This window comes from Kogia breviceps, chromosome X, assembly GCF_026419965.1.
Source record: "Kogia breviceps isolate mKogBre1 chromosome X, mKogBre1 haplotype 1, whole genome shotgun sequence".
Classification (NCBI taxonomy): domain Eukaryota; kingdom Metazoa; phylum Chordata; class Mammalia; order Artiodactyla; family Physeteridae; genus Kogia; species Kogia breviceps.
In genome coordinates this window covers 28,832,166-28,853,063 of record NC_081330.1, presented here as the reverse complement: position 1 = coordinate 28,853,063, position 20,898 = coordinate 28,832,166, and the positions used below count along the sequence as shown (strand labels likewise).

General features: G+C 37.5%; 1 protein-coding gene across 5 annotated transcripts in view; it reads left to right on the top strand.

Annotated features, from left to right (window-relative positions):
- Positions 1–18,192, top strand: part of DOCK11 (dedicator of cytokinesis 11) — a 184,316-nt gene extending 166,124 nt beyond the window's left edge. For 4 of the 5 annotated variants that reach the window (XM_059049650.2, XM_067023760.1, XM_067023762.1 and 1 more), the window contains 7 exons: positions 3,080–3,193; positions 3,720–3,866; positions 10,306–10,516; positions 10,887–11,077; positions 11,520–11,620; positions 12,875–13,013; positions 17,720–18,192. In XM_059049650.2, the coding sequence (XP_058905633.1) occupies positions 3,080–3,193; positions 3,720–3,866; positions 10,306–10,516; positions 10,887–11,077; positions 11,520–11,620; positions 12,875–13,013; positions 17,720–17,842 (1,026 nt within the window). In that variant the 3' untranslated portion in view covers positions 17,843–18,192. Of the gene's footprint in view, positions 1–3,079; positions 3,194–3,719; positions 3,867–10,305; positions 10,517–10,886; positions 11,078–11,519; positions 11,621–12,874; positions 13,014–17,548; positions 17,567–17,719 lie in introns of all 5 variants that reach the window. The other variant, XM_067023763.1, reaches the window with a different exon arrangement.
- The last annotated feature ends 2,706 nt before the right edge of the window (positions 18,193–20,898 follow it).

Below are 20,898 nucleotides of genomic sequence, written 5' to 3'. Positions count from 1 at the left end.
TTAAAAAATGCTAGAAGGTCCTAAAATTACAGTCCTACCTCATATTTATATAAATTTTCCAGATGAAATTAAGGACCAAACATTTAAGATATAAATTGAAATTTACATTATACCAGTGGTTCGCAAAACATTTTTATCTAGCAATCTCTCCTCCTCCACTCATGGCAGAAAACAATCAATGTTGTCTTCACTAAACCTTCACTAGAAAAAGCTATTGGATTTCCATGTTGCCCAGGAAGAGTGATAGGCATGATTCTATTCTTTGCAATTTGACGGTGAGACTAAAGGTGCTGGCAGATGACACTAGGGGAGATAATGTCACTAGTAATAACCCTATTGTGAGGAGTTTTTCCAATTTAGTCTGCCAGATAAAGCTGTTGATAAAGGGTAGTTAATAAAGAATAGTAGTATAATGAGCAGCTGTTGCCACCAGCACTGAACAGGAATTTTTTATATTCAAGTCTCTAAGTCCATATCATAATTTTCTACCCTTACTATGCTGGGAAGGGATGATTTAGGATTCAAGCCATTTTTTTTTTTAAAGCAAAGCAGTTTATCCTTAAATATAGCAAGTAGTCTTTCATTGTTGAAGAAGTTTCCAAGAGTGAAAGCATACATTTAATATCAGCTGTGTAGTGTTCTAATCTCTGTTCCAAACTGGCTCTGATCAAACTCACCTTTTCTTCCTAGGTTCTGGGTCTTTCTCTCTTTGCCATGCTTTTGGTGTATATGGGGCATGCCTGAAAAATCATAGCGACGTTCAAGTGATTATATTAAAAAGCAAGAGTTAAATAGTTAAATCTAAGTCATACAGATGACAAAGAATAGCCTATGAGACAAGACAAGAATTGGCATTGAGCTTTCTATCAAAGCATTACGTCCTAAGAACCTTTGTAAAAGTTTCAAAATACCCACTCTCTTACTCTTAGGTTGAAGATCAGGTTATTAGAAACCCAGGGAACATTTTGCTACTCAATGGACTAGTAGGGAAAAAAGAAAAATATATCTTCCCCTACACATTAAAGGAAACAATACGTTCTATAGGGGAACTACTCCTATTCCCTTGTAGGGGTGCAAGGGTCTGTATAGATCCCCTACTGTTCTGCATGAGATGAAGTAATTTTTCAGTGTATCTTTATGGGATGGGCTGAAAAGTGTCAGAGGTGGCAGCCATAAAGGTAAGGAAAACTTCCCTCAAATTGAGCTCAACTGCAGAAAATAATATGGGAAGAATTTTAGAGAAAGAATGTCTGCTTCTGTGCTCCCCCTTTTTTTTTATTGAAGTGAAATTCACTAACGTACAATTGACCATGTTCTAGTGTGCAATTCAGTGGCGTTTAGTGCATTCTTAACGTTACGCTCTCACCACCTCTCTCTAGTTTCAAAACATTTTTATCACCGCAGAAAAAAAACTCCATATCCTTTAGTAATCACTCTCCACCCTATGCCCCACCCTCTGGAAACCACTAACCTGCTTTCTGTCTATGGATTTGCCTATTCTGGATGTGTCATAAAAAAAAGTAATACAAGATGTGACCTTTTGTTTCTGGCTTCTTTCACTTAGCATAATATTTAGGGATTCATCCAGGTTGTAGCATGTATCAGAACTTCATTCCTTTTTATGGCTGAATGATATTTCATGGTATGGATATACCACAATTTGTTTATCCATGTGGGTTGTTTCCACATTTTGGCTGTTTCTCTGTGGGTATGTTTTCTTTTTTTATATATAAATTTATTTATTTTATTTATTTATTTTTGGCTGCGTTGGGTCTTCGTTGCTGCGTGCGGGCTTTCTCTAGTTGTGGCGAGCGGGGGCTACTCTTCGTTGTGATGCACAGGCTTCTCATTGCAGTGGCTTCTCTTGTTGCGGAGCACAGGCGCTAGGCATGCGGGCTTCAGTAGTTGTGGCACATGGGCTCAGTAGTTGTGGCACAGCGGGCTCTAGAGTGCAGGTTCAGTAGTTGTGGCACACGGGCTTAGTTGCTCCATGGCATATGGGATCCTCCTGGACCAGGGCACGAACCCATGTCCCCTGCATTGGCAGGCGGATTCTTAACCACTACGCCACCAGGGAAGCCCTGGGTGTGTTTTCATTTATCTTGAATATATACCTAAGAGGGGAATTGCTGGATCATAGGGTAACTCCATGTATAACTTTTGAGTAACCACCAGATTGTTTTCCCTTTTACACTCCCACCAGCAGGGTACACATTCCACATCCTGATCAACACTTATTTTTGGTTTCTTACTACAGCCATCCATCCTAGTGGCTGTGAAGTGGGGTCACATTGTGGTTTTGATTTGTATTTCCTAATGACCAGTGATTTTGAACATCTTTTCATGTCCTTGTTGGCTGTTTATATATATTCTTTGGAGAAATGTCTATTTATGTCCTTTGCTCACTTTTAAATTAGATTATTTGTCTTTTTGTTGTTGAATTGTGGGAGTTCTTTATATTTTCTGGATATGAAAACTTATCAGATCTGTGGTTTACAAATATTTTCTCCTGTTCTGTAGGTTGTCTTTTCACATTCTTGATAATGTTCTTAGCACAGCATGCTCCCTTTTTTTGGAGGTATAGAAGAATATATTCTTTGAAAATGTCTGTGAACTTGTATAAAAGGAGTCCACGCTCAGGCTTATACTATTATTTTTGTGTCTGCATTTTATTTTCTTCTCCAAAATTGTTCTCATGGATTGTTTATTCTCATCTCTCCACCTAAGAGCTCAAGCAAAGCATTTTGCTTATCTTTCAGTTAAAATAATTCAGACATAAGAAAAAAGTAGTCCATAACACAGTATTTTAAAATTATACACTACCATTGAGATATGAATGAAATGAAGCATGATATTTAGAAATACAGTGTTATTTGACCATTTTCAGCTCTACCCTATGACCTAAAGTTGTTAAGGAGTTTTGTCTAATAATGACCATGGGGGAGGGGAGTGTGAATGACCTCACCAAAACCATTTTGAAAAGGAAATAGTGTTGCTTTTTTTTTTCCTGTGCATTTATCTTAGACCTTTAGTAACTAACCAAAAGACAAAGCTATTTTGTTTATTCTCATTTTTTCAGAAACTTACTCAAGTTTATAGAACTCTTCATGGAGCTTACACAAAAATTTTGGAGGTTATGCACACAAAAAAAAGACTTTTAGGCACTTTCTTCAGAGTTGCCTTTTATGGCCAAGTAAGTATACTTTAGTTCATAAAGTTGTTTTCCTTTTTAAACATTCACCTTTGAATGATTACTGTAGCAGCAGTTATTGGTTCTAGGATTCTGTCTAGATAGAGCGCCTGTCACAACAGCAGGAAGCCTCGTTTTAAGTGTAAAGTTCACTTTGGTTCCCATATCTAAATCCACTAGGTCAGAGTACAACATATAAGATTTGAATGTTTCCTTCAGTTTCATTTTTTGTTAAGCTTCTTAAATGTATACTTAATATCTAGCATTGAAAGATTTGCAATAAAAATCAGGTAAGTATGCAGGTGGTGAGAAAATCGAGTGTGGAAATCTTCAGGCCAATAATATGCTCATATGACTGTGAGTTTGAAAATTCTCATTTATTTCAGTTAAAATATATGCATGTGACTTTTAGTACTATTATTTAAAATCTATTTCAAATACATTATTGCTAATTATTTAGTAGATTTTCTCTAAATGCTTTGTTTGCTCATATTATTTATAAATTATCATATATTTAACTTTATAATAGTCTTTTTTTGAAGAAGAGGATGGAAAGGAGTACATCTATAAAGAGCCAAAGCTCACCGGCCTCTCGGAGATTTCCCTGAGACTTGTTAAACTTTATGGTGAAAAATTTGGTACAGAGAATGTCAAAATAATTCAGGATTCAGACAAGGTAACATATTTATTGTTCCAGGCGTGGTACGTTGCTTCTGACTTTTTCCTTTTTTAGCTAGTGGAGGAGAGACATGGGAAATAGAGCCTTTCCAGATCGTGAAAGAAAGGACAGGCGCTTTGGAATCAGAAAGAAGGATTCAAATCTCCATTCTCTGCCACTTGCTAGCTGTGTGACCATGGGGAAGTTACTTAACCTCTCTGTGCCTCATTGTTCATATTAGTAAAATGAAGTTAATGCCTTCCTCATGGAGTTGTTTTACGGATTAAATGAGTTAATATATGGAAAGTGATTAGAGTTCCTGGTATGTAAAAAAGCATTCGCTTATAATAATAGAAGCTGGCACGCTCAATAAAGTTTAGCTATTATTGTGAATGCTGTTGTGCATCATGATTGTCAGTTTCATACTTTATGATTAAAATCATCTTAGGGGGGCTTCCCTGGTGGCGTGGTGGTTGAGAATCCGCCTGCCGATGCAGGGGACGCGGGTTCGTGCCCCGGTCCGGGAAGATCCCACATGCCGCCGAGCGGCTGGGCCCGAGAGCCATGGCCACTGAGCCTGCGCATCTGGAGCCTGTGCTCCGCAACGGGAGAGGCCACAACAGTGAGAGGCCCGCGTACCACACACACAACACACACATACACACACACACACACACACACACACACACACACACACACAAATCATCTTAGGACACACATTTTACTCTAAGCTATCCTTAGTTCACTAGTTACATTTGCAGTGATGTAGGTTTAGGAGAGATGCCTTGGGCCTTGATCTAAAGATTATCCATCCCACTAGCCCTGCCAAGGCAAGGATGAGAAAGGTTCCAGCAAGAGGCTCTTTCCTAGAAATGCATAGTTCCTTATAGACAGAATTGCGGGAAGGCACAATAGGAATGCCTGACTGTCCTTAGTTACCATGGGTATGTACAGGATGAGAGTTGATTTTTCAGGTAGGAGGGACCTATATGGTGCAGGATCTGTAGGCCCCAGAAATATTTACTGCATGACCACGATGTGCTTGGTGCTACGCAAAGCACTTCATAGCTAACAGGCAGCATTGCCGGAGTGAAAAGCCCGTGGCAATAGTAAAGACACTTCATTTTCTACTGTGAAAATGATCTCTTCACTTTGTAAACTTACCTGTATCTCATGGAGATGATTTTATCTTAAACATATGCCTTCGACATTTAAAAATAGATGTGCTGATAGGTTCAAAATTCATGAATATTTGGCAGAACCTCTCTACTTTTGATCTGTTTCACTATTTTGTGGTGTTTTATTGAAATAAGGCAACAGAAAATTTTATCTCCTTATAGCCAGAAAGTTTTAGGCTTGCTGCCATACTACTGATACTATAAATGGAAAGTTAATAGAAAGCCAGGCTTGCAGAACAACATGTTGTTTTCTACTTTCTTCTGCGTCTGAAAACCTGGCCAACAAGCACTAATGACAAACCACCGTCAGGCTGCTGGACTCCTGACATTATTTTTATGCACAATATTTTAGTCATTCTTCATAGACAACAGATATAATAAGCAGTTGCTACTTTTAAAATCCTTATTTCTTTCTTAATGTGTGAAATTAAAAATTAAAAACACTCTTTTACTTGCCAAAGAACAAAATCTGCTTAAGAGCACAAACAATGTGAAAAACAGTTGGGCAGTATTTTCCAGTATTTTACATTTTATCTTGTAGATAGATATACACACATAAAGATGTATGTTTAAAGGTTTTTATTGCTGCAAAGTTTATATAACAAAAACCTGGAAACAATCTAATATCCATATGGTTAAGGAAGTGGGACTACCCCCATATAATGGCTATAGTATCCTAAGCATTAAAAAACTGATGAGTATTGATACACCTATCAAGATACATTATTGAGAGAAAAAAAGGTGAGGCACGGAACATTATGGATAGGATGATTACATTTATGAAAATTGATATTCACATATACTCACGTTTATGCTTGGGAAATTTCTGCAATGATACATACAAAATTGTTAACCGTGGTTATCCCTGAGGAGAGAGACTAGAGTCTTATGTGGGAAGAAGGACTGTTTTACTTTTCATATCTACCCTTATGTACTGTTTGAATGTTTACCATATACATAGTTTATTGTATAAGGTCAAAATCAGTCTTGACCTCTTTTTTATTTTCCTTCTATGTCTTGTCTTAGCCAGATAATTAACCTCACCTGAGTTTCTCTGGAGAAGTCTAGCTTTTTAATGGGAAAGAAAAGAAAGGATTTCTAGATTTAGGCTTTTAGATTTTTATGTAATAACAAGTAGAATGGGTTTGGAGAAGTTTTAAAAATTGCTAAGAAACTTTCCCTTGTCTATGCTCCTTTGTATGTGGAGGGAATAAAAGGATGTAGGGACTGTTTCTAGGGAGGTTTTTGTTGTTTTTTTGGGTTTGTTTCATTTTTTTCCTACGCTAAACACAAAAAGGCCTGACTACGATAAATTGCAAGGATATTGACAGCGTCTCGGACACCCAAGGCACAAGTCAAATTTAGTTGGGAGAACACTGAAAGAAGAGGGTCCTGGGAATCATCTGGAGTTAATGGAGAGACTGCAGCATAGCTTCTTGACATGGAATTTAGACTCTTTATGAAATGGTCTGTAACTATTATAATTTTATGTCTCTGAAATAGAACCATTCTGCTTTCCTGTGGTCCCCTTCCTCCATAGAATAGGCTTAATGCAATCAAGAGTACCCACTCTTACAGTGTCAAATACTGCTTGTGGATGTATGAATTGTCATCTTTTCTGTAGGGTAGTTGGGCAGTATGTATCAAAATTCCTAAAACCATGTAAATCTTTTAACGAAGCAACTTCTTGTCTAAAAATTTTTCCTAAGGAATAAATCAGAAAAAAATATACACAGTTTTAAATACAAGGATGTTCATTGGAGCATTATTTATAATAGCAAAATGTTAGAAAACAAACTGAGTCTATTAATGAGGGACTGATCTAATAAATCATGTTTATCCATATCCATCCATTAAAAGTCATGTCAATGACTATAATATAGAACTGTGATAACTATCTTTTTTATTGTGGTAAAATACACATAACATAACATTTATATGTTAACCATTTTTAAGTGTACAATTCAGTGGTGCTTCCAACACCATGTTGGGTAGAAGTGGTGAAATGGGCATCCTTGCCTTGTTCCTCATCTTAGAGGAAAAGCTTTCAGCCTTTCACCATTGAATGTGATGTTTGCTATAGGTTTTTCACAGTGGCCCTTGATCAGATTGTAGACATTTCCTTCTATTCCTACTTGATTGAGTGTTTTTATTATGAAAGGGTGTTGAATTTTGTCAAATGCGTTTTCTGCATCGATTGAGATGATCATGTGGGTTTTTTCCCCTTTCATTCTGTTAATGCAGTGTATCAATATTACATTCATTGATCAATTTTCATATGTTGAACCATCCTTGCATTCCAGGAATAAATCCCACTTGGTCATCATGTACAATCCTTTTAATATGCTGCTAAATTCAGTTTGCTAGTATTCTAGTTGAGAGCTTTTGCATCAGTGTTCATAAGCGATATCAGTCTGTAGTTTTCTTGTGCTGTCTTTGTCTGGCTTTGGTAATCAGAGTATTGCTGACCTCATAGAATAAGTTAGGGAGTGTTTCTTTCTCTTCACTGTTTTGGAAAATTTTGAGAACACTTGGTGTTAGTTCTCCTTTAAATATTTGGGAGACTTCACCAGTGAAGATACCAAGTCCAGAGCTTCTCTCTGTCAGGAGATTTTTTTATTACTGATTCAGTTTCCTTACTAAAGATCTTTTCAGATTTCCCTATTTCTTCATGGTTTAGTCTTGGTAGGGTTTGTGTTTCTAGGAATTTGTTCATTTCACATTTCATCTAGGTTTTCTAATTTGTTGGCATATACTTGCTCATAGTACTCTCTTACAATCCTTTTTATTTCTGTAGGATTGGTAGTAATGTCCTCATTTTGATCTCTGATTTTAGTAATTTGAGTGTTCTCTCTTTTTTTCTGGTCTATTTAGTTAAAGGGTTGTCAATCTTGTTGATCTTTTCAAAGAGCCAACTTTTGGTTTCATCGATTTTCTCTGTTATTTTTCTATTCTCTATTTCATTTATCTGTGCTCTAATCTTTATTATTTCCTTCCTTCTGCTAGCTTTGAGTTTAGTTGTTCTTCTCTTCGTAGTTCCTTAAGTTGTAAAATTAGGTTGTTGATTTGAGACCTTTCCTGTTTTTTAATGTTAAATGTTATAGCTATAAATTCCCGCCGCCCCCCCCCCCGTAGCACTGCTTTTGCTGTGTCCCATAAGTTTTGGTTTGTTGTGATTTCATTTTCATTAATACCTAAGTGTTTTCTAATTTCCCTTGTGATTTCTTCTTTGATCCATTGATTTCTTTAAAGAATATGTTGTTTAATTTCCACCAATTTGTGAAGTTTCCAATTTTACTTCTGTTCCTGATTTCTAACTTCATCCCATTGTGGTCAGAGAAGATACTTTGTATGATATCTGTCTTTATAAACCTATTGAGACTTATTTGTGGCTTAACATATAGTCTATCCTGGAAAATGTCCCATGTGCACTTGAGAAGAATGTGTATTCTGTTGTTGCGTAGAATTTTCTATATATGTCTGTTAGGTCTAGTTAGATTATTGTGTTATTCAAGTCATCTATTTCCTTCCTTACCTTCTGCATGGTTGTTCTATCCAGTATTAAGAGTGAGGTATTAAAGTCTCCAACTATTATTGTAGAACTAATTATTATTTCTCCCTTCAGTTCTATCGATTTTTGCTTCATATATTTTGATGATCTGTTATTAGGTGTGTAGATGTTTATAATTGTATTATCTTCTTGCTGTATTGAACCTTTTATCAATATATAATGCCCTCCTTTGTCTCTTGTAACCTTTTAAAGTTTAAAGTCTATTTTTTCCAATATTAGTATCTTTACCCCTGCTCTCTTTTGATTACTATTTGGATGGGATAGCTTTTTCCATTCTTTCACATTCAGCCTTTGTGTGTCTTTGGAGCTAAAGTGAGTCTCTTATAATAAGACAGCATATAGTTGGATCATGTTTTTTTTTTTTTTATTCCATTCTCTGAATCTCTGTCTTTTGTTTACAGAATTTAACCCATTTATATTTAAATTAATTACTAATTAATAAGGAGGGACTTTACTTCTGTCATTCTGCTATGTTTTCTATGTGCCTTATAGCTTTATTGTCTCTCATTTCCTACATTACTATCTTCTTTTGTGTTCAGTTGATATTTTTGGCAGTGGTTTTTTTTTTTTAAATCACATTCTCTCTCTCTTTTAAAATTTTATTTATTTTTGGCTGCATTGGGTCTTCATTGCTGTACACGGGCTTTTCTCTAGTTGCGGCGAGTGGGGCCTACTCTTCGTTGTGGTGCATGGGCTTTTCCTTGTGGTGGCTTCTCTTGTTGCGGAGCATGGGCTCTAGGCACACGGGCTTCAGTAGTTGTAGTACGCAGGCTCAGTATTTGTGGCATGTGGGCTGTAGGTCACACGGGCTTCAGTAATTGTGGCATGTGGGCTCTAGGGCGCAGGCTCAGTAGTTGTGGTGCACAGGCTTAGTTGCTCCACAGCATGTGGGATCTTCCTGGACCAGGGCTCGAACCCGTGTCCCCTGCATTAGCAGGTGGATTCTTAACCACTGCACAACCAGGGAAGTTGTCCCTCTCCCTCCCTTTTTTTTTTTTTTTTTTTTTTTTGCGGTACTTGGGCCTCTCACCATTGTGGCCTCTCCCGTTGCGGAGCACAGGCTCTGGATGCGCAGACTCAGTGGCCATGGCTCAGGGGCCCAGCCGCTCCGCGGCATGTGGGATCTTCCCAGACCGGGGCATGAATCCATGTCCCCTGCATCAGCAGGCGGACTCTCAACCACTGTGCCACCAAAATAGTTACATCAGATAGATTCTGCCGGTGTAGCTGTTGTCCCTGTAGGAAGGTAGATTTCTGGTACTCTGCCATCTTCTCAGAATCCTCTCTATAATATATATTTTATTGAGGTGGAATTCAGATGTGCAGTTAAGCCACTTTAATATATTTTTGGGAAATCAGATTATAAAACAATGTTCATCATGATCTCAGGTTTGTAAATACATGTGCATAGAAAAGAGATTGGAAGGAAAAATATGAAAATGTGGATAATGGTCATTGCTGAGTGGTAGCATTACAGTTTTTATGTTCTGCCTACATTTCTGTAATCTCCAAATAGGTTTCTGTAACTTCTTAATAATCAGAAGGAAACGATCCTTGAAAAAAGAGCAAAGACCTCTTGCAGTTGTGTATTCAACCCACAGTGTATTCAGCGACAGTGGTCCTCAATTGATTTCAGAGGAGTTAGTAGCTTACCTGTACCCCCTTTTCCCATATATTGAATAAAAAACAAAACTTTCTTACCTTACAGGTAAATGTCAAAGAGCTTGATCCCAAATATGCTCATATCCAAGTCACTTATGTGAAGCCCTACTTTGATGACAAAGAACTCACAGAAAGAAAAACTGAGTTTGAAAGAAACCATAACATCAACAGATTTGTTTTTGAGGCTCCTTATACATTATCAGGCAAAAAGCAAGGTTGTATAGAAGAACAGTGCAAACGCCGTACGATCTTGACTAGTAAGTGGGACTTGGCATAACTTCTTTGTTTGACATGGTCATTTTTGATACACACAAGCAGCAGCTGGTCAGCAGGAAAATGTAACTGAATTTTTAATCATTCATTGTTCTACTGTTCAGTCACTAGCTTGCACAAACATGGCTATGTTATAAACCATCGGTTTCCCGTATGTAATTCATGATTGCTCTGAGTTATCTCATAAAGAGAATTTCTCCCTCAATCCTGAAGTAATAGGATGCCTATCTGGTCCCTAAGGTATTTTCCAGACAAAGCATGGGCAGAATTAAGCACAATAGATTATTTTTCTTTAATTTGCCTGTTTGATTTACTATCGTAAAAACTCATTTGTTCAATCTTAACATTTAATAGCTTCAAACTCGTTTCCATATGTGAAGAAGAGGATCCCTATAAATTATGAACAGCAGATTAATTTAAAGCCAATTGATGTTGCTACTGATGAAATAAAAGATAAAACTGCAGAGCTGCAGAAGCTTTGCTCTTCTGCTGACGTGGACATGATTCAGCTCCAACTTAAATTGCAGGGCTGTGTTTCAGTGCAGGTATGTTCGTTGCTAAACATGTATTAAATGTTTCTTGACGTTCCTCTTGCTTTCATAAGGGCACAGAGCAAGCATTAATTGTAATTGTCTGTTATACTCTTACTGAGTACAAAAACCTGTACATTTTTATTAAGTTAATAAAGAAATTATGTTCAATTTCTATAAATTTTGTGTTATGTCAGAGGACTTTAACATAAATCCCTCTGACTATAGCCAAGCCCTATATTTACATATCAGAAATCATTAACTAACTTATTAGAATATCATCTTTGCAGATGATTTGCTTTAGTTATTCTTTTTCAAATAAATTTATAGTAAGAATAGTAAATATGTTTCTCAGATGTGGATTTTTAACATATTGGTTTTCTTTAAAAAGAGAATTACAAAAATTACTTTTTGGTTGTATTCCAACAACTCTCATTTTTCTCCTTTTGTAATTTAGGTAAATGCAGGTCCGTTAGCATATGCAAGGGCTTTCTTAAATGACAGTCAAGCTAGCAAGTATCCGCCTAAGAAAGTAAATGAGTTGAAAGACATGTTTAGGTAAGTGCTTTGTAGTTTTCAGATTATTCCTCTATTCTTTTACTCCATTTTCTTCTTAAAAGAAACCAAAATATTCACCAAATAATGTCCCTCCAAAAAAGGACATTCTCTTTCACAACATTTAAGTGACCTTCTAATGATACTTTAAGCAGTAAGGAAATGTGTGATTTCTTTCTTGCTGCAGAACTTTAACAATGTCCTAGTGACCCAACACATTAAATATGACAACTTACTGTATTGCTTTGGATATTGTGACACAAACACCAGCCTACATTCATTATGTGATGTCCTCCTTTGCCTGACTGACGTTATGGTACAGGTTTTCAGACCATTTAGGGTAGGAAGGGCTGGATAGGCTGGCTTCTATCCACATCCTTAGTTCCACTTGGATTCTTCCAGCCCAGGGCATGTGATATCTTGTCTGGACTGAGCATCCCTCTAAGCTAGGGCATGTCTGAATGGTCTTGCATTGGAAACGAATCTGTCTCATATATGAAAAGAGTTTACATTCAGAATAAGGGAGACAGCTGAGTAAAATAGACTAAGGAGAAAGATGATAGCTTATCCACTCATTTGCTTCAGACTTATTACATTTACTTTTCCTGTCTCTGTGTTATCAGCTGTTTCAGGTTACAGAGTAACCAGTAGTCATTCATTCAATATTTATTAATGCCTGGCATGTATAAAAAGATTCTACTAGTTGCTATGACAGGGATACAAAACAAGTAGACAGTGAGGTACTTTGTCCCCTAAGACCTACACTCTAATTATGGACATTAAACATAAACACATGAGATGATGGAAAAATGCTTTTATGATAACTCATCAACTCTCTGTCCCCACTCTTACCAGCCCAGGGCAGATACTTCATGCCTGTAGCACCCAGCACTGTACTGGGTGCATAGTTAGTACCAAATAAATTATTTTTGAATGAATGACATTATCTACAGATGTAAATTAATGTTAGCACAACTTTAGCTGATACCATATCAAGTAAATGACTGAGCAAGTAGGCTTCCTAGAGGGTATATGTTTTGAGCCGGATTTTGAAGGAGGTAAGAAACCAGAAGAGAAAGATGGAAAAGAAAGAAACAGATATTTCAGACTTAGGAGATGGCATTAGCAAAAGCACAGTGAAAATATAGGATTCTAATCTTCCTTGTAGGCAGGCCATGGTTAAAGTAAATATTAAATTGTCGGTGAGACTTTCGAGGAATAAACAATAAAAACTTCATCTTTGATCTTCATCCACAGGAAGTTCATCCAAGCATGCAGCATTGCACTGGAACTAAACGAGCGGCTAATTAAAGAGGATCAGGTTGAGTACCATGAAGGGCTAAAGTCAAATTTCAGAGACATGGTAAAAGAATTGTCTGACATTATTCACGAGCAGGCAAGTATTAGGGTGGTTGAAAACGAAAACGTGATCTGGGGTCCGTAAAGAGTTACTTAACAAATCTATTAGTTTGAAATGTGTTACCTTGAAATTAGTATGTTATTTTAAAATTTGCTCATATTTTCTTTAATCATTTAAATGATGTAATACAAATGAAATTTGAAGCAATTACTGACAATTGCTTTAGCAGTTGCTTCCGATAATAAGTCATTTGGTTCTGTGTGCCACAGAGCCATTAGAAGTGAGTAGTAGCTGAGCAGGTCTGAGTTGATCTACTATGAACATGGATAAGAATCTCTCAAGAAGGGTCCTAGAGAAGTGAGATGATTGGCTCAGTAGCCAAATCCCTTAATGAATATTCCTGTCTTAGCTGTAAAAAACTAGATACAGGTGGCCCTCCCTGTCTGCAGGTTACACATTCACGGATTCAACCAACTGCAGATCGAAAATATTTGAAAAAAAAATTCCAGAAAGTTCCAAGAAGCAAAACTTGAATTTGCTGCACATAGGCAACTATTTACATAGCATTTGCATTGTATTAGGTATTATAAACAATCTAAAGTTGATTTAAGGTATCGGGGAGGATGTGCATAGGTTATATGCAAATACTATGCTGTTTTATGTAAGGGACTTGAACATCCTCAGATTTTAATATCTGTTGGGGGGGGCTGCGGGGGGCAGTGGTCCTGTCACTAATCCTCCAAGGATACCAAGGGACAACTATACCATCATTTAGGTGAGTTCCAAAATTCGGGAATCATCTTAATACTCATACAGCCAGTTCTATTTTCATAAAACCTAGCATTTTAATTTATGACTGAGTGTTAATGACAATTACAGCTAACTTAGTAGAACACAATCTGAAAAATATAGAAGCAAAGATCTGCTCACCGCTTACAGCCAAATTATGTCATAATTAAGCAGTTAGGACTTTCATATCCCTACTTACCTAAAACCAGAGGACTCCTGAATTGTCCTGGTAAATGTCATTCCTGTATTGGGGTCCTGAAATCTGTGCTTACAACCACTCTAGACATGGATTGTCACTCGGGTATTTTAATATCTTCAACACAATTGTAAAAGTCACAGCATGATGGTCTGGTCCCTCAGTGCGTGAGCCTATTAAGCTTATCATAAAGTCTCCTTAATTTCCTTACTAAGGAAAACAGCCAATAAGATAAGTATTTGCTTCAGAAAGTCTTCAAAGTCTCAATTTAAGAAATTAAGCCTCCTTAAAAGAAACAAGGATAACTACAACCCTTTAGAGAACCCATTCTTTTTTTTTTTTTTTTTTTTTTGCGGGCCTCTCACTGCTGTGGCCCCTCCCATCGCGGAGCACAGGCTCCGGACGCCCAGGCCCAGCGGCCATGGCCCACGGGCCCAGCCGCTCAGCGGCACGCGGGATCCTCCCGGACCGGGGCACGAACCCGCGTCCCCCGCATCGGCAGGCGGACCCCCAACCACCGCGCCACCAGGGAAGCCCAGAGAACCCATTCTTAACACTGGTTCCAGAAAGGAGAACCTCATCTGTCCTGGTATCTGCATTTCATTGATTGCTTGGCACGCCCCTGTGTGAGACCATCGCTCAAAGGGTGTACTTACAAATAGACTTACAAACAGTGGTTAGTTCCCAAAGAGCTGCAGTGTAATGATGGGTGAAAGAAGAGATGTTTCGAGGAAAACAAAAGCTAGTTGACTCCAGGCTCTACCTCTCTGAATTTAGCCTGTATGCTTTCTCTTAGAAAGGACTATGGGAAATTTAGTTACCATTAGCCCAAGGCTGCACTGAGTGACTAGGAGTCTAATTTTCTAACCATGGTCGTCTTCTCAGTGTGGAGAAGCCAGTCAGCCAGACGTTCATCATCCCATCTGTTCAATGAGACGAGTCACCCCAGTCTCCTACTCTCCCGTTCTCATGGCTGGGAATTTTGTTGGCCTGAGGAGTCTGGAATCAGTGATCTGTTTCTTCTTTTTGCCATCTTTACTTCCGTTAGCCCATTAGGAGTGAGTGCAAACTGTTCCAAGGCATACGTTTGCTGCTCAGTTTTCAGAGGCCCGTTTTGGCCGCCTTCCCAAAGCAGCCAGGTGATCAGGACTAGGAAGATAGGGAACCATTCCACTTCCTTTATTGTCTGTATCTCAAGCTCAGCCCCTGAGTACAGTGGGTACTTCACCATCACAACTAAGACCACATAATTTATTCCTAGAACCTGTCCAGTTTATGGGGTTTTGTTCTCCATAGTCCATAGGAAAAAACAGCAAAAACTCCTTCTTCACAAAAGATATAAAACAATTACATCATTTTAAGCCAATGTGTATTATATTACGGTTATATAATTTGCATGCAACCGTATGACCTAGCATTGAGCTCTACTTTATTCAAATTGAAAGCAAATCATTCAATTTACTGGTATTACTGTGATCAAGATATTTAGAGTAGTAGTTTTATAAAGTTCTTTTTTCCCGTGTTTAAATAAACAAAGTTCAACTGAGCAAATTTTAAAGATCTTGGCTTTATTCGGTGATTCATGAGTCGGGCAGCATCCCATCTAGCAGACAGAAAGGAGCTCCGAAGAGTTTTACAAAATGGAAGACTTTTACAGGTAGAACGAGGCAGGACAAGGAAGTTACTCTAGAAAAGAGCTGATTCTTTCAGGCAAGGCCACCTTCCTACGGGGCACAGCAAGGATCTGTCAGGTGGAGTACCTCACTAGTGCCAACCAGGTAATTCCAGACTGAAAGTAATACACATACTTTTTTGACTGCTTAAGATTACCTGCCTAGAAAAGGCTGAAATTGCAATTAGGTTAGGTATTTAAGTCTCAGGTGATGTGGGCTTAGCGCAAGTGACTCCATTTTGGGCCTCTCATCTCTTTTTTAACACCCTCAAGTATGGATTTTACAAATCTGCTGTCTTATTTCCCACCTGTCTCTCTCATTTAATTTCCATGAACCATGGCTATTTTGTTTAGTTCTAGGGACCAATATTTTAGACCTTTGATATTATATATTGATAGCTAACCAAGAAAAATCTTAGTTTCTATTGGTTTATATTTATGCATGCTGTACTGTCATAATGCATCATATTCAGGTGTGCCTTACTTTGGGCAAATGTTGACTTTATAGTGAACTTTTGTAAATCGATATTTCCTATTAGATTCTCATATAAAAGAGAGCCTTTTTTTAGTCATACACTTTGAGACATATTATTTCCCAAGGAAAACATAATAATATAAAATAAGATAAAATATAGCTGTGCATTGCAATGTGAATTATCTATGAGCTCCATAAATGATTACTTGACAAAAAGATACGGCCTGGATATCCTTGGCCCTTTTCAATGTAATCTGTTACCCTATACTAAAATATAAAGTCCTTTTAAAAACTTCTTCAAGCTTCTGACTTTTTAAAAGGGATGTATATCACCTTAAAACTATTAATTGCAGGTCTTAATTAGATAGAGTTGGTGGTGACCATTGTAGTGTCTGTTTGGTCTGTTTTGTTCATGATGAATGCTCTATTTTCTCATCACATCTGACAGCTGTGGATACTCAATCATCTCTTAAAACTCTCCTGTGCTTTCAGATTAGTGTCATGAGTTATGATTTTGGTGAGAGGAAATTTCTGTATTATGGACTTTATATAAGACACAATTTGTAGCAACACAAATGGTATGACGCATTACTGCCACCGTAAACCAATTTGCAGGCTTAACGCTGAAGTTTCAGAGCTAACTTGAGAACCCAGTATTGAAAGCTTGAGACCTAAATTGGGACAGTATAGTAAAGAGGTTGGGTGTGATGTGTACGCTATTCTTTTCTTCTGTCTAATCCACGCATGAGATCTCTGTTGCTTTTGAGCACACAAAATAGTTAATTTGGGGGACTTCCCTGGCGGTCCAGGGGTTAAGACTTCACCTTCCAATGCAGGGGGTGCGGGCTTGATCCCTGGTCGGGAAGCTAAGATCCCACGTGCCTCGCGCCAAACAAACAAAACATAAAACAGAAGCAACACTGTAACAAATTCAATGAAGACTTCAAAAATGGTCCATATAAAAAAAAAAATCTTCTTTAAAAAAAGTGGATAATTTTTTTAAACATCTATACTAATATGAATATGTATGTTTATATGTTTATGGGATATAAAATTTATACTTATGAAGTTTATTTCCAAGAAAGGTCTTCCGTATTAATTAGCTTATATAATTATAGTATGTATTTAGAAATGTTCACTTATTTTCTCTTCACTTAATCTTATTTCCCAAGTCTCCAGGGAAGGAGCATGGGTATCTGCATGTTTGAAAAGTCCCACAGTGATCCTGAGAACCATTCTTAGAAGATGATCTATAAAGTTGTATCAAAGAGTCCACTGTTTAGGGCTCTTGTTATGACCATCTGTTAAAAAAAAAAATTGTTTTAAAGATTGTATTACCTCTCGCTTTCTGTTGAATTTAGCATTTTACAGCTTTCTGTTTTACTTAATGACTAACCAGATCTTTTCTGCTTTTTTGATATGCTGCCTTTGTAATACAGCTTTGAAGACTTGAGTCGGTAATGTTTTTCTTCGCTCTTTCTGCTTTATGTCATTTTAAATAGCTAAGTGTCAGTGATAAATTGAAATATGCCTGCGATTTCATATACACATACTTTTTTGGCAGTGGCTATTTTATTTCATGATAAACATGCGGATTTCTTTCATTTTAGATATTACAAGAAGACACAATGCATTCTCCCTGGATGAGCAACACATTACATGTATTTTGTGCAATTAGTGGCACGTCGAGTGACAGAGGTTATGGTTCCCCAAGATACGCTGCTGAAATATGAGGACATGCAGATGTAAAGTGATAACAAGAATGAACCTTCTCAGGAATATTTTGAGCTTGTGCAAATGTTAAAATTTAAAGATTTGATATACATGGAGTGTTTTCTTCCTGACACCAAAATTTTCATGCTTTCAAACAGGGTGCTTACATATTTGTAAATATTTAAGCAACTTGAAAGTGCCTGGAAAATTGCACCACTGTGCTTGGTTTGTACTTTTTTAGGTAAATCTATATACTGAGAAGTAGAGCTGAAAAACATTAATTCGATTCGCTTAATTGTTGCTTAAAATAATAATGGTACTCTGTAAAATTGTGTAATGGAACACAATAAAAGGTAAAACTTATTTGTAATTAGAAGTGAAGGAAATAATACTTTGAACTTAGCATTTTTCTTGACAGGAAGCTAAATTTATTATCATACTAATCCTTGGAGGAAAAAAATTGATAAAATTTCCATAAAACATGGATACTTCCAATTGGGGAGATGATTTGAAATCTTGCCTACCAGTGGTCAAGACTGGGCTAAAGGAAACAAAAGCATTATTTAAAAAGGAAAATTTCACTAAGCAAGTATATATATAGAAATACCAGGGTTACCGATCCTTCAAGTTTTGGTCCAGTGATACTAGGTACTCCAGTTGGTCTCTCTGACGTACAAGACAAGGGATTCCTTTGTGGCATAGGTTTGCCTAGCAAGCAGCGTTTGTTGCCAGAGCTTCATCAGCTGAGGCTATCTATAAAGCTAAACGAAACATCTCTGAGATTTTCAGTCAGTACATACTATGCAACTTCAAAGCTTTAGCAGCAGATTCTGAGGCTAGGGATTTTGTAATGATTATTTTCTTCAGTGTACAAGTTTAACAAGCATTTTGAAAGAACTTGATGGTTGCAGCGTTTCTTGGGTCAGTGTACATGACCACCACAGATTTAGCAACTGCTAGCTAAGGATTACATCTCTAACTATGAAGAAGCCTCAGACTACCTAAATAATTCAGGAGAAACCAAGATGCAAAGAACTTTTTTAGCTTGAATTATCCATATAATTTTGGCTGCCTTTCATGTAAACTTTAAGTCCTAGACTTATTTTTCTTATGTAGTTTAGCCTATTTTACAGACAAAAAAAAAAAAAAAAAAAAGGGAAAACAGACACTGAAATATATATGGATCGCATGGAGCCTTGGCTTTTTAAATACTTTGTGATCAAGTAAATCTTAGAGATTATGCACCTGGCTTGGCCATTTTTCTTTACATGTCATTTTTAAGCTTTCAGGGGAGCATGAAATTATTTATGAAATGTTAATTTTGTATTTAATAGGGGATTCAGAAATTTCAGAGGCAGTTTGTAATTCCTTAATATCTTGGAGTAACTGGAGAGTTAGTCTCACCTTTAAAGTGATTATATTTGCCATGTAAATGTAAAGAACCATCACCTAGAGAGAGTGCTGCCTTCTGAGAATGGGGCATCTTGGGGAAACTTCAGTGCTCTTTTGTCAATGACTAGTCCCTATCATGTCCCCCAGCACTGTGTTGTGCCCTGTGGATAATTTTTAAAAGTATAACAAATGACCCCTGCCCTCAAGGAACTTGCAATCTAGTTGAGGAGGCAAGATAGACACAAAATTAAATAAAACAAGAATTAACAATATAAGACAAGAAAAGTTACATATGAACATTGACAAATGAAGGACATTGCCCATAGCTCATATCACATTCAAGGAATGAGAGGCCGCTGTGAGTTGTAATGTTCAGGGATGGTTTCATGGACAAAAGTAAGCCTTGAACAGGCTTTCAAAGGTGAGAGGGTATTCTAGGCAGGAGGAAGGAACGTCATGAGCAAAGGTGCAAAAAGAATTTGCAGAAGTTCAGGGGATGGTGAGGAGACCAGTTTTGTTCAAGGGAGAAGTGGAAAGAAAATTCAGACCTAGATTTTGGAAGGCCTTGAATACCAGGCTAATAGTATTTGGACTTTAGTCAGTAAAAATGGGGGAGCCAGTCAAGGTTTTTGAACAGAGAGATTACTTGATTAAATGTTATTTTTAGTTATGAGTCCACAAACCCATAGATGTGAACAAGAATGGAGAAGAAAGGACAAGTACAAGAGATACTATGTGGAAAGACTGGACATGACTTATTGATGGCTAAGGAGAAAAGAGGAAAAGTTAAAGATAATTTTGTGTCCTGTGGCCAGTGAGTTCTCCGGGTCATAGCACAATTTCACTAGATTTTTTTTCACCAACTTTCAGACTGAGGTCAGAAAGCTATATACAGAGAACAAGGTGGGCTAGACTAGAGAAAGCCAGCAAAATGTGTTTAGAAACACTGCATATATTAGGTATTACTGTTTATATAGTTTAATGATTTCATGAAGTGATTTGGCCTCTACAGATTAATTCACATCAAAGAGTACGTTTCTGCTATACTGATTATTTTTGCAGTTAAGTTTGAGTCCAGTTTCCCCCGGAAACTCTTGTTTTGATAGTCTTTGACCATATTGTAAAATGTGAGTAAAGTCACCATTAGTAGTGTTAGTTTATCACTACAGTGATAACCCGTAGAGAAAGTAAGCAATTCCATGCAGGTTTTCCAAGTAACCAGTGCACCAATGGCATCATGTCTCTAGATGGGATTGTTATTGTTACCATATGATTTGACTGCCTATAATAAATACTGTAAACATCTTTTAAAAAATGAAACAGGCTTCCCTGGTGGCGCAGTGGTTGGGAGTCCGCCTGCCGATGCAGGGGACACGGGTTCGTGTCCCGGTCCGGGAGGATCCCACGTGCCGCGGAGCGGCTGGGCCCGTGGGCCGTGGCCGCTGAGCCTGTGCGTCCGGAGCCCGTGCGTCGCAACGGGAGAGGCCACAGCGGTGAGAGGCCCGCGCACCGCAAATAAATAAATAAATAAATAAAAATGAAACAAAGAGCAGCAGTGGTAGCGACAGCCTTGGAACCTTGACCAACGTATCACAGAACTAGAGATGACTCACTGGTTAATTAACAAACTAAATAGGTCAGCATAATAAAAACCTAAGCCTTGGATTATAAATACTGGTTTATC